The sequence below is a fragment of the Athene cunicularia genome (genome assembly GCF_003259725.1).
Source record: "Athene cunicularia isolate RWA chromosome 11 unlocalized genomic scaffold, athCun1 chr11_part2, whole genome shotgun sequence".
Classification (NCBI taxonomy): Eukaryota; Metazoa; Chordata; class Aves; order Strigiformes; family Strigidae; genus Athene; species Athene cunicularia.
In genome coordinates this window covers 1,162,716-1,174,555 of record NW_020799114.1, presented here as the reverse complement: position 1 = coordinate 1,174,555, position 11,840 = coordinate 1,162,716, and the positions used below count along the sequence as shown (strand labels likewise).

The 11,840-nt window shown below is 54.6% G+C and overlaps 2 protein-coding genes across 3 annotated transcripts; both read right to left on the bottom strand.

Annotated features, from left to right (window-relative positions):
• Positions 1–163: 163 nt before the first annotated feature.
• Positions 164–2,451, bottom strand: TMED6 (transmembrane p24 trafficking protein 6). Its single transcript, XM_026857109.1, has 4 exons — positions 2,257–2,451; positions 1,064–1,190; positions 709–860; positions 164–560 (listed from the first exon to the last, which is right to left on the bottom strand). The coding sequence occupies exons 1-4, from the start codon at positions 2,449–2,451 to the stop codon at positions 336–338; spliced, it is 699 nt and encodes a 232-aa protein (XP_026712910.1). The 3' UTR covers positions 164–335.
• A 1,407-nt stretch (positions 2,452–3,858) lies between these two features.
• On the bottom strand, positions 3,859–11,781 carry TERF2 (telomeric repeat binding factor 2). 2 transcript variants are annotated; one of them, XM_026857115.1, is made up of 9 exons: positions 11,609–11,781; positions 10,950–11,080; positions 10,603–10,689; positions 9,828–9,974; positions 9,036–9,412; positions 8,172–8,558; positions 5,872–5,951; positions 5,119–5,171; positions 3,859–4,188 (listed from the first exon to the last, which is right to left on the bottom strand). In XM_026857115.1, exons 1-9 carry the CDS (start codon positions 11,658–11,660, stop codon positions 4,030–4,032), a joined length of 1,473 nt encoding a protein of 490 aa, XP_026712916.1. In that variant the 5' UTR covers positions 11,661–11,781; the 3' UTR covers positions 3,859–4,029. The 2 variants fall into 2 exon arrangements, with proteins under 2 accessions (XP_026712916.1, XP_026712917.1); XM_026857116.1 differs by having other exon boundaries at positions 8,172–8,402.
• Positions 11,782–11,840: the final 59 nt, after the last annotated feature.

The following is an 11,840-nucleotide window of genomic DNA, read 5'->3' as shown; positions in this document are numbered from 1 at the left end:
GGATGGGGCAGGCAGGAGGCTGCGATCGCCCCCCAGGGCTTGTGTCAGGGGTTCCTTTATTTGGTGTCTGGTAGAAAAAGCACGTTGGGACACGGTGATGATGGGTGGGATGTAACAGACAACCCAGCACACCAGGCTCAGGCAATGGTGTTGCGCTTTTGTTCTTTCGGGGTGATTTCAGCCGAGGCAGGGCTAGAGCCAGAGGCCGGAGCGGGGGGAACTCGCCTTCCTCCTCCTCGAAGCAGGGCCTGGCCTTCCACTCTGCGAAGGGGCTGAGTGGCAGCTGGGTGATGGGGCGCTGCAGGCAGCGGTCCTGCCCACGGTTCTGGGCGCTGTCAGCACCTCTGCCTGCTGGGGTTTTGCACGTTGAAGAGGCGCTTCAAGAAATAGAGCTGCAGCACCCCGGAGAGGACAATGACGCAGCTCTGAGCCATCGACCACCAGTTGACGTAGTTGTAGTTGGACTCCAGGAGGAAGGAGTCGGCCCCTTTCCGCATCCGTGCAAAGTTGTAGAACCGCCACATGTGGAAGATGTGGAGCTGCAGCTTGCGGATGCTGACCTGTGGGAGGGGTGGGTGGGTGCTCGGCCTGGGGCCGCGCTCAGAGCTGCCCCCTGAGCTCAGAATTAACTGACCTGCAGCTCAGCCCTGCACGGTTCCCACGGGAGGACGCACCCGTCCCGCTGCGTCAGAGTGCCCTGACGCTCACCTCGATTGCCTCCAGGGTGTTGTTCAGCTCTTTCCTCTCTTCCGGTTGCTTGTTTTCCACGTTGAAGCCTTCATAGTAGACGCCGAAGTTGAGGTAAACCTGCATGAAGCCAAAGTGGTTTTGCTGGTTGTCCAGGCACAGCTGGTAGAAACCTGCGCAGATAAATGGGGATTATTGTTTCCTGAGTAGAAGAGCAGCTGCCAGGCAGACACATCCCCAGGGCTCGACCCTCATCCTCTGCGCTAGGGAGGGAGGTGTGATCAGACTGGTGAACGCTCTGGGAAGCGCTGGCTGGCAGGGCAGGCTGGGAGCTGCAGCTCCTGCCTGCATGGGCAGGGAGAGGGGCAGCAGGGACCTGTCTCCTTGGTGAGGAAGTTGATCTGTCCTCGCACATGCTGGGAGATGCCGAGCTGGAAGCCGTTGGGGTCACTCGCTGTGGCCAGGATGTTCCTGTTGTTGCCGATCCCCGTTGCCCGCTGGACCTGGAGGCAGGAAACACCCGAGGGGCACTTGTGGGCCTGACTCCGCACCCGGAGAACAGACAGGAGCCCACAGGAGCCCTCATGCGCAGGGCAGGGACGTGCCTGCACTGAGGGTTGGTTTGGGGGCTGGGGGGAGCTGCTCCCCCCATTCCTGTGAGCTGAGGCCGGGAACTGCGTCCAGCTGCACAGAAAAACAGACCCGCGACCCACAGCCCTGGGTAACGAACCCCGCGGGTGCCAGCGCCCGCTCACGGTGCTGCAGGTGCTCCCCCACCCCCTGTCCCACCCTGGCTCCTGCCCACCTGGACCGGGTGCTGCCGGCGGCAGGAGCGCTGGGAGCCGGGGCTGTGCTGAGCCCCAGGGCCGGGCCGTGTTCCCGTGGGGCTGCTCTGCCGAGGGCAGGGCTGGGGGAAGCCGCCAGCGCCAGGCACGGCCACCCCGTCTCTCCTTCAACCAGCCTAGTGCAAACAGGAGATAAAGGGCTGCAGTTTCTCCGGTGGGAAGGGGACAGAGCGCGGGGACAAGCAGGTAGGACTGTGCCTGTCCGGCTGCGGCTCAATGCCGAGGGCCGGGCAACAGCCTCCAGCCAGCCCGGCGAAGGGCAGAGCTCCCCATGGTGCCAGGACACCCCACGGCTCGCTGCGACCGTGTGCTCGGGCACCATGTCCAGAGCTCTAGCACCGCTTGATGGTTTTAAAATGGGTATTTAAAAAAAAAAAAAAAAAAGATTGATGATGGAAATTGCCTAAAAAAGCACAGTCCCTGAGATGAAGCATCCAAGGGACTGCAACCCTTCCCTGTCTCAACCAAGGACCTTCCCCACACAAGGCAAACCGCCTCTGCCCCGGGGAGAGCGGGTCTGGAGTTCAGGGTCTTCATCCCACGGGTTCTCCTGCACGTCAGCCTGGCCGCAGGACTAAGGCGACAGAAGATTGCCCGCTGAACCCTCGGAGGAGGCAGCCGGCACCGGCCGCCGTGTGGGACGGTCCCAGCGCAGCCCTTCCCCGACCCCCTCGGCAGCTGCATCGCACCAGCGGCTTCCCAGGACGCGTCGCGCAACACTCGCCTCGTAGCTGAAGAAGAAGTTGCCGCTCTGGTGCGCGAACTGCCAGAAGCACTCCACGGCGCCGGCGGGGATGACGACGGCGAAGTCGTAGCGATCTGCCCCGCGGAAGAGGGGCTCCTGGCCGGAGCCGCTCAGGGGCTCGGTCTTGGGGCAGCCGGCGGGGCCCAGCAGCGCCAGGAGCAGCAGCAGCAGCATCCCGCCTGCCAGGCTCTGGCGCTCGGTCCCACCGGGGCAGGCGGGCGCGGGGACGCAGGGACAGGGGTAATCATTAACCACGCCGCAGCGGCGCGAGCAGAGTGGCACAGGCTCGGCTCCTCAAGGTGATCTCAGGAGCTGGTCCGGCTTGTCCACGCCAGAGCTCACCCAGCTGAACCCTCCTGCCGAGGAAGCGGCACCCCGCTCCCCTAGGCGAGCAAATTAAGCAGGAAAAATATTTTACCTCAAGAACATAACAGAGCCCTAACAGGCCGATGGACCAGGGCCCTCATCCTTCCCCCACAGACGCCTGCCCCGGGCTGCGACACCCTGCCTGGCCAAGGGCGAGAGCCCGGCAAGAGGAGGGAAGAGGCTCAGCCTCACGCTGTCGCCTTCCAACTGGGCACGACCAGTGGGCTCTGCCTCACACTGGCAGTTACTGGTCCAGTTTGCAGCTCCCATCAAGCCTCCGTGCTCCAGAATGGGTCTCTGCAAGCACGAGGTGCTCTCAATTACCCCGTGGGGTGCTCCTGAGTACCCCAAGGAAACGGTTTCACCAGGGGAAGGGGAGGGAAAGGCCCAGCCCCAGGCAGGTGCCGAGGGCCCCTCGGCCCAGCAGCTGCTGCTGAAGGACAGAGCGGACACAGGTGTTTCCAGCCAGGCTTCTCCCCAGCCCCACAGGAACGCAGCCAAGAGCAACTGCTTTTAGAAAATGCCCCCAGACCTCCCCTGCCTGTCAACTCCAAGCAAAACCCACTCCTGAAGCCTCATGCCTGCGCTGCTGCGGCAGCACCCGGCAGCCCCCGGGCAGCACTGTCCCACCCCACGGGCTGCCGATGGGAGCCCCACGTTCCTGGGGCAGGGAGCGGGCAGTGTCCCAAACTGCTGCCATCTCCAGCCATGAGGGGCAAGCTCATAATTACTACAAGTTTTGAAATCCAACAAGAAAGGAACTTTATTTTACAGAAGACTGCTCAGACATGGACTCCAGCTCTGGCTGCCGAACATGCAGCAGCCTCAGAGCTCAGACACTTGCAGGGATCACACATAGGAGGACGTTGCCAGGAAGGAGAAGTGACAGTAAGACATGACCAAAATCAGTAAGCACTAGAACTTTTAATATAGGGACAACCAACGTTTAATGAAAGAAGTGGTTTTAAAGCCTTAATGCTGGGAGAGAGAAATTCCCACTTGCAGAACAGCCATTTACAAAGCAGAAAGAAATGTGAAAAATAGTAAATGTAAGCAGATCGCCTTGCCTAAATCTCTTCTCCCCAGAAGCTCTGGGACCATGTGCTGCCTCTTTCCCACAGGGGACTGAGTGCAAACAGATCAAACAAGCAACTCACGAAATCACTTCAGACAGTTAAAACAATAAAAAAGCCACTGAGGGGGTTACCCCTCCTCAGCTCCCATCCGCCACGGTGCCCATCTGCACCACGTGCCAGAGGGGCTCATCATGCTGCCCCAACGCAGCACAGCAGCCTCCCTGCTACTATTGCTCCTGTCAGTCTTTCAAAAGGAAAAAAAAAAAGACAAAAAAAGGCTTTTCAACTGAAGGTCCTGTGGCTCCCAGCTTTAGAGGATTCCCTGCTTTTTCATGGTCCGCCAGCGATCCTTGATCATCACAGCTGTACGGTTCTGGAAGGGGTATTTCTGGCAAATGGCCTTCCATCTCCCTTCCCCAAACTTCTTCACGCCTTCTTTGATCCACTGGCTCTCTTGTATCGTCCATTTCTACAAGAGAGCAGCCCGGAGCGGTGTCAGGGAGGAGCTGCCTCTGGCAGAGTGCCACGCTGCAACTCCTTCCTGGCACGTTAGAGCTTCCCCTCACCCTCGGTGCCGGCAGCGCGGGGGAGAGGCCGTGCTGGCCTGCCCCGGCACACACAGTGCCCCGTCCTCCCTTCACCACAGATCTGCCCACGTAACTGTGACAAATAAGAGAAGCGCTGAGTTCCAGCACAGCTCAGGAGTTGTTTTGTTTCCCAAACCACAACACTGATCAAGGAAAAGAGGAATTTGGAGCAACAAGCACCAGGGAGGCAGAGTACTAGCTGCCTGACAGCATACAGGTAGAGTGTTAAAATAAAAAAAAAAATTATCTGTGAGTTTAGGTCTGCAGGTTCCCTGAATTTCTGTACTAGAAGCAAAATGTGAAATAACCCGCGCAGGGAGCCCAGCGCTCCGCGGCGTACGGCAGGCAGCCAGCAGGGGAGGGAGTTCCTAGCAGCACCAAATCCGGCCCTTTTCCCTGGCAACAGCTGCCGCGCGCGTCCCTCACCCCAACGCGATGCCGAAGCTCTGCGGCGCGTGGGCAACACGGCAAAGCTGGCGCCAAGCCACACGCCCCCCAGGAAAGGGACTCCACACACGTCCCCCAGCCAACTACCAAACCGGGCTGGTCCAACAGAGAAACTCCAGCCGCTCTGTGAAGGCAGGGGCCTGCACGGCTCGGGTGGAGGCGGGATGCTGCAAGCCCCGGCCTCAGGACGCAGCACGCTCCGGCCTGCCGGGCTTCGTTTAACCCAGGGCAGCAGCTCGCCCTGCTGCAGCCAGCTGCAGGCTCCTGGGGAGGCCTCTGAGCCCCCGCCCTCACCAGCTTCCTTCAAACCCTCCAGCACTTTGCTTTCTAGAAGGACACAACCCGATTTCAGGCTCCGGATTTACCTGTTTCTTGGAACCGAAGACTGTCGTGTTGTGGTCGTTTGACTCAAACGATGCTGAAAAACAAGGCCAGAGGGTTACATTCACCATAAGTCGGGAGGTACAAACCTCCTCGAGAGCCCTGCCTCGAGCTGCTGAACTGCAGTCAGTCTACAACAGCATCCCATGACTGGCAATAAAACCAAATTCCTTTCTCCCTCCCTCTTCTGCAGCTATAGCATACACAGCCTTTCCGTTTCAAGCCTCAACTGCTTTCCGTGAAAGCTTTCCCATGAGATCTGTTTTGTTTTAAATGAGCCAATAGTCAAGAACGGGGGGATCCATCCAGGACGTGGCTACGCTGTACATTGAGGCTGGAATCAGACATCCACTGTCCACACCTTTCCACCAGCTAAGCTGCACATCTAGCTGCAAAGGGGGCTGGACCGGAAAACTAATCTGGCTCAGAAGGTAAAACTTAACCTTTATTTCACAGCACCAAAATGGGAACGGGGAAGGAGCTCCATTTTCAACATTTACATCCTGCGAGCTAAGCGTGCTTAGCCTGAGACTCCAACAGGAAGTTTCTGGCAGGCGTTTCAGGTCAGAGGAACAAAGAACAAGTATCTCAGAGTTCCACAGCTACCTATTTTCCTGGGCTTTTAGGATTTCTGGTTTCAAAATTCAGGCACGCAGAAGGTAGCAAGACACCCATGAATGAGCCCCAAAGCCAGGATTACCATCTGTTAACCCCTGCAAGGGGGGGTCTGTTCTTACCTGAGAAGAGGTCATCCTCCTCGCTCCACCTGTCTTTTTCTTCTTCACCATACGAGCTGTTCCACCTTCGTTTGAAGGACCTGAAAGCAGGCAAGCATTTACTTTGGCTACTGGCTAGGGACAATGTTTTAGGGGGAGGAGGTGCTGGGACACCTGGAGCACAGCAGACAAGCCTGCGCTGAGCGTGCAGCACGGAGAACTGTGCCCATAAAGCAAAATATCAACACGCCACCGCCTGCTCCACTCCCCTCTGAGGGGGATGAATCCTTAGGAGCCCCTATCTAAAGGTGTGGCTGCAATATAAACTCAAATACAGGCGGAGTATTTTGTAGCCAGCCATTTGCAAAAAACAAGTGACTGTGTATTAAGTACACAATTAAGCACTTGGAGCAAACAGACACACAGAGCTGGACTTTCCAGGCCTTCGTGTATGGCACAGACTTGGCAGCAGCTCAGGGGAGAAGTCTTTAGCCCTCCCAGGATGTGTTTCTCTCTGTTTCACTACTAGCAGCACTGAGGTCAACCAAACACAAGAGGCATCTCCATGAAATCAAGCGCCTCAATGCTACCACCTGCTTCCAATCCTCAAGCACAAACCTGTGAGATGAAATTAAGTCTCTTAAAAAAAATAACTAACCCAAACCCAAACCCCAACAACTTTGAAAGGCTCAGCCCTGGCTGTTGCTTCCAATATAACTGAAGCCATTTATGATAGCAGGAAAGCAACTGTCCTCTATTCTTACTTGAAGTTGCCTCTTTCCTGCACGAGATTTGAGAACCAGCTACTGGCAGAGACGCACAGAACTGGATTTCCAGAGGTGTCATCGGCACCACGGCTACCACGAGCCCTGAAGTTAAGGCTTCAAGCCAAGACGCCCGCACGAGCAGCACAGACGATGTATCACTGCCCAGGTGAACCGGACACCAGCCTGCACAGCGGCAGGGCTGAACCTCAAGAACTGCTCAAGGCAGCGGCAGCAGCCCCGCTCCGGGCTCCTTCCCGGGCACCAACCCTTGCTTTCGGCACCCGGCCTGGGACGGGAGGGTGTCCCACAGAAGTCAGTGTCCAACCCCTCCCCTCGGTGGTCAGGCACAGCGCTCTGCTCTGGAGGAGTTCACAGAACATCATCCCATCCCCACAACGATCTCCAGCATCCTCAAAATAAACTCCAGACCTATTCTAGGGACAGCAACGTCAGCTACAATGTACTGCCAGAAAAAAAAAAAGCCATAAACAGAAGAGATCAAGTGTCATCACTCAAGTCTTTAAAAAAAAAAGGAGGAAATATTTTAACTAAAACTCCCAGAGGACTCTAGGAAGTGGACAACAGCAGGGGTATAAATCCCTTCTCAGCAGCATGTCTGACAACTAGTTTAACCTGAGCATGACACCGGGAAGGCATCCGGGATCTCGCCGCTCTCTGTCGCTGCCTGCCGCGCTGCGGCACGTCCCTACTTGCAGCCACTCTCCTGAGCTTCAGGGAAGGACGATCCAGCTCCAGAGCAGCCAAGGCACTGAGGCCTTTACTGCCCGCCCTTTAAAACCAAACCTGTGTGTTCCTGACATTCTTAGGCCAAGAACTAAAGAGAAATGGTGTTCTAATTGTCTTTTCAAACGTACCAAGCTCTCCTCAGTCCTCCCAGTTTTACTCCTCAGGATCCAAAGCATCATTATTGCTGGCTTGCTACACAACTTCACTAAGCAAAAGAAGAGCAACTCAGACATTTAAGCAGAAAGCTTTGTTACACCTTTGTTACCGTCTACAGGAGACACTCACAAGACTCTTAAGAGTCTCATATCAGTGTTGATTTTGGACTTCTGCCAGTAAGCCTCCTTTGCCCTTTTCTGTGGGAAATTCTTATGAAAAGCTACAATTAGGAGTTTCTTAACCAACACAGGTTTCTGTTAAAGAGCTTAAACGAGGTCAGTGTTGTATTTCTCAAGAGGTGGAAAGAAGAGTTTAATTTGTTCCACAAGATGCACCCTCAAGCTCTCTCCAGCTTCAGCATCGCTACCCAATGTGCAGAGGAACACGTGCTACCTGTGATACTACACGACACTACCTGCAGGACCTCCGACCCACTGCCAGCAGCAGCAGGGTCATTTTCTCCCCTCCGCTAACCAAACAGTGAAATGTGAGGAGAACAGAGCGTTGCACATACACCAGCAGACAAGGATGGTTAATATACTCATCCTGAATTAAAGATAAAAAGTTTCTGTTGTTCATGCTACCGCTGTCAGCTGCAAGTCAAAAGATTGGGTGCAGATTAGAATATACCACAAGAGATGGGCTTCATACTTGGCACTCTTAGTAGACACAGGCTGGTCATGCAACTTCTGAACGGGTCTGGAAGCAGAAGATACAACTGGCTCCTGGGAAGAGTCTGGGCTCTCACTTGACTCGCAGTACTCGTTGTCTTGATCCATGACCAGACTGCTTATGGTCAGCAAGTGTTTGCCCTTAGGGGATATTTCAGGAGGGACTGAGATCTCAGAAGCTTGATTCTCCTCTTCTTTCTGTTTCTTCGTTCTGTGGGATACAGAAGGAGACAGTTGCTTGGGGAAAGAAAAGTCTGTTTCATCCAGTTTGGTGAAGAGTGCATCAGAATCCTCGGAGTCTGACAGGATCTTGAAAGCTTCTCTCAGAACAGAAATCCCGTACATGGTTGCAATTCCAGAGGGCAGCCTACAAAACAAACAGAACCGAGCAGCTTGTAAAGAAATCACCAAGGTGGCTCCACTTCACCGAAATGAGGCTTCTCCCTTACAGTGTGACCCTCAGCAACGGGCCCTAGGGTGTAAATAGTCTATTGAGGAAGCAGGCCTTGAGAGAACGTGCCCAGGCACCCTGATGCCCTGCTGTGCTCGCCCAAGGCCTGAACCATACAGACACCAAACGCTGCTCCGTGACAGCAGCCTCTGCCCGCCCTCCCCAGTTCACACTACCTACTTCTAGTAGTATCCTCGGGAAAAAAACAAGCCACCTTAACAATTTTACTGTGTTCAGACGAGTCACACCAACAGCCTCTGGGGCTGCTTGGGCAGACCTGCTTGGGCTGGCACTCGCGGAAGTTACGAGCGGCCTGGACTGAGCAAACCACCCCTCGGAAGAGACCTGCTGCCACACTTCACCCACCACGCAGGGCCAGACTCCTCTGCCCACCTTTCTGAGTCCCGGGAGGGCACTCCTGGAGGTTCTGGAGTTGTAGCTGCTGGTTCTTTAGGCATTTCCATAGGCTCTGAAGCATCTTTTGAGATATGAACCGCTGCTATCATACGTTCAGGAGTTGCTGCTGGGTCAGTAGCTCTTTTCATATCCTTGGGAACTGCTGCTGGCTTGTCTGCCCTTTCTGCAGGGCTGGGAGCTCCCTCCAGCTCTTCTGCTGTCTCTGTGGGCTCCAGAGCTTCTGCTGCGCCTTCTGCCCTCCCCAAGGGCTCCAGAGCTGCTGCCTGGTCCTTTGACCCATTTGTAGACTCAGGAGTCACTGATAAGCATTTTGATTCTTTGGCACATTCTGAACTCAAAGTCTTTTTCATTATCTTGGACAGAGGAAAAAACCACGTAACCATTATGAAGATGATTCCTTGTGCTACCATCTGATTTTATCCCCTCCCCAAAGGCATTTTAAGCTGCTACTTGCAGTTCAATCGGCACCACGTACAGAGTCTATCAATTAGAACTTGTTACACAGGTTGAAAAATGTGTTTACCTGCATAAATCTTTTAGGAACAGACTCAACTATTTTGGATTCAACCCGCTAATTAGGTGTCTAAACTCTAACTCATTACTAGCACAGAAGGCATGTGGAAGCCAAATTACTGTATTTCATTGTCTCAGGGCAAAATAAGAGGCAGTTCTCCCCAAATCTGCACCTCGTGGCACCCTCCTGCTGCCCCTAGCCAGGGCAGAAGGCAGTGCAGCATGGGCGGCCAGGCGAGCAGGACAGACAAGTACCGTCAGCAGCAGTGGCTCCGAATCATCCACATAGGTCTCCAGGAACTGAAACACGCTCTGCTGGAAGTTCTTGTAAGAGAAATTTTTGACTATTGGATGAGTGAAATTCTTCTCCCGGATGAGAGTCAGCAACTCATTCCTCTTTTTCTAGAAAAGTAAGAGCACTCTGAGTATGTACAAGGGTGTAAATGACAACCATGGGAGGAGGATCTGGGGGAGGATCAGGCCTTTCCTATCTGACATTCCGCAGGCACAACTAATTTAAACTGACACAAGGTTGGGAAAAGGCCAGAGGAACAGGAGAGCCCTCTTGTTTCAGCAGTTCTGACTTTTTGCTTCCAGTGCCCAAGACACTGCATCGTTTACAGAAATAGGAACAGGGACTCTTTCTGCTTTCAAAACCAGCCCCTTCTTCCAAACTTGTGCTCTACACATGAGCTTGAGTTTGCCTCCGGGCAGAGGATAAATGTGGATGCCTGGGGGACCCACAAAAATACATGAAGGAACCTGAGTGACAGACATAGCTCTGAAGTGACGATCAAAATGCTTTAGAAACGTGTAACACTGAGGGCCCATCGTTCAAGGGGGACTCCTTCCATTTCATCCCCCTACCCTTTCTTCTTGGTCAGGTGTCCCCAGGAGCCATGCTTCTCGGGGAAACCTTTTACACCTGCTATACAGGTCACAAGTGGCCCACCCCAGTACCCCGTAAGACATATCAGACCACCCCCAAATATCCCCAAAGCAGCCATCTCTCACTCTAACACAGACCCACCTGGTTTTTGACCTCCTTCCCCATATGCCTCTTGACAATTTTGAAGGCTTTATCAAACTCTCTGTTTTTGATGCAGACAACAACAGCCTACAGAAGAAAACAAATAACAGTTTCTCTACTGACACTGAACTGACCGTGCCCTCTAGATCAGCTTTGGAAAACAACTTCCACAGAAAAAAACATTTCCTGCTTTAACTGATGAAGAAGCACATACGCTGAAGATGCACGTTTGCGGCCAAGTCAGTGCTAAGGCAGGTGTTCTACACACGAGGGAATTCCCACTGCCATTTGCACAAGACCATTTTAATACAAAAGACGAGCAAAGCGTTTATTGAAAAAGGCCTTACAGCTTCCTTCACCATCTTCTGAACAGTTTCCATCGTCTTCTCAGCCACAGAGAATTCTCTCTGAACGAGGTCCAGGACACCAATTGCTGACTCAAGAGGGGTGAGCTCTGACTCTTTATCGAAGGTGCAATCTGCAAGAATTCACAGGCGCCCATTCGCGAGGCGCTCACAGGGATGCCTTACGCAGTTAGTGACTCGCTCATTCTGACTGCAAATTCTAGAGCTACTGAGAAGAAATACAAGACATTGCCAAACGTCTAAACTGCACGATCCCCCGTCCAGGCAGGGAAAGGTGCAGAAGCACCACTTGACTACAAATAATTGATCTGGGGGAGCACTTCAGAAGCCGCGAGGCTGAGCAGAAGTCACAAGGCTGGTCCGTTTGGTAGCAGGACAGCCCTGGAGCTTGGGTTCAAGCACACCGCTCACGGCTACTGCAACACGATACAGATATGGCCACGCTCCCCGGCCCCTCACCCTCAGGGGAAAGCTCCTACAGCTTAACAGCTTCAGCCCAGAGCCCTGCTCTGTGCAGAAAGACAGCTCCTGGGAGCCGCAGGGGCACTGCCACAGAGCAGGGCACACTCCAGCTGGGGCAGAGGGATGTGAGCCTGCTCTGGGGTTCCCCCAGCGCCTTACTGTGAGGGTTGGGGACCCACCGAGGTTCTCGCCTTCCTCAATCCGCGACAGGAGTTGCATTATGCGCAGCATCTTGGACACCGTGCAGTCCTGCTCCAGGGGCCGTACAAGCAGCGCTGCGGGACGAGGTGTGTGTGGGGGTTACACCGGTACAGCGCAGCGCAGCCCAGCCTCTCCCCGGCCCCGGCTGCCCTCACCCCCAGCCCGGGCCTGCCCCTTCCCACCCGCCGCCGTCCCCGCGGGCCCCCCAGG

What these genes read in the sequence shown, in the direction of transcription:
- TMED6 (XM_026857109.1), bottom strand. Translation starts at nt 2,451, where the DNA reads ATGCTGCTGCTGCTGCTCCTGGCGCTGCTGGGCCCCGCCGGCTGCCCC. An exon ending in CTTCCTCACCAAGGAGACAG is followed by an intron (nt 861 to 1,063) that starts GTCCCTGCTGCC and finishes TTATCTGCGCAG; the next exon opens with GTTTCTACCAGCTGTGCCTG. An exon ending in ACACCCTGGAGGCAATCGAG is followed by an intron (nt 561 to 708) that starts GTGAGCGTCAGG and finishes CCCCTCCCACAG; the next exon opens with GTCAGCATCCGCAAGCTGCA.
- TERF2 (XM_026857115.1), bottom strand. Translation starts at nt 11,660, where the DNA reads ATGCTGCGCATAATGCAACTCCTGTCGCGGATTGAGGAAGGCGAGAAC. An exon ending in TGAGGAAGGCGAGAACCTCG is followed by an intron (nt 11,081 to 11,608) that starts GTGGGTCCCCAA and finishes GAATTCTTGCAG; the next exon opens with ATTGCACCTTCGATAAAGAG. An exon ending in CGGAGCCACTGCTGCTGACG is followed by an intron (nt 9,413 to 9,827) that starts GTACTTGTCTGT and finishes CCTCTGTCCAAG; the next exon opens with ATAATGAAAAAGACTTTGAG.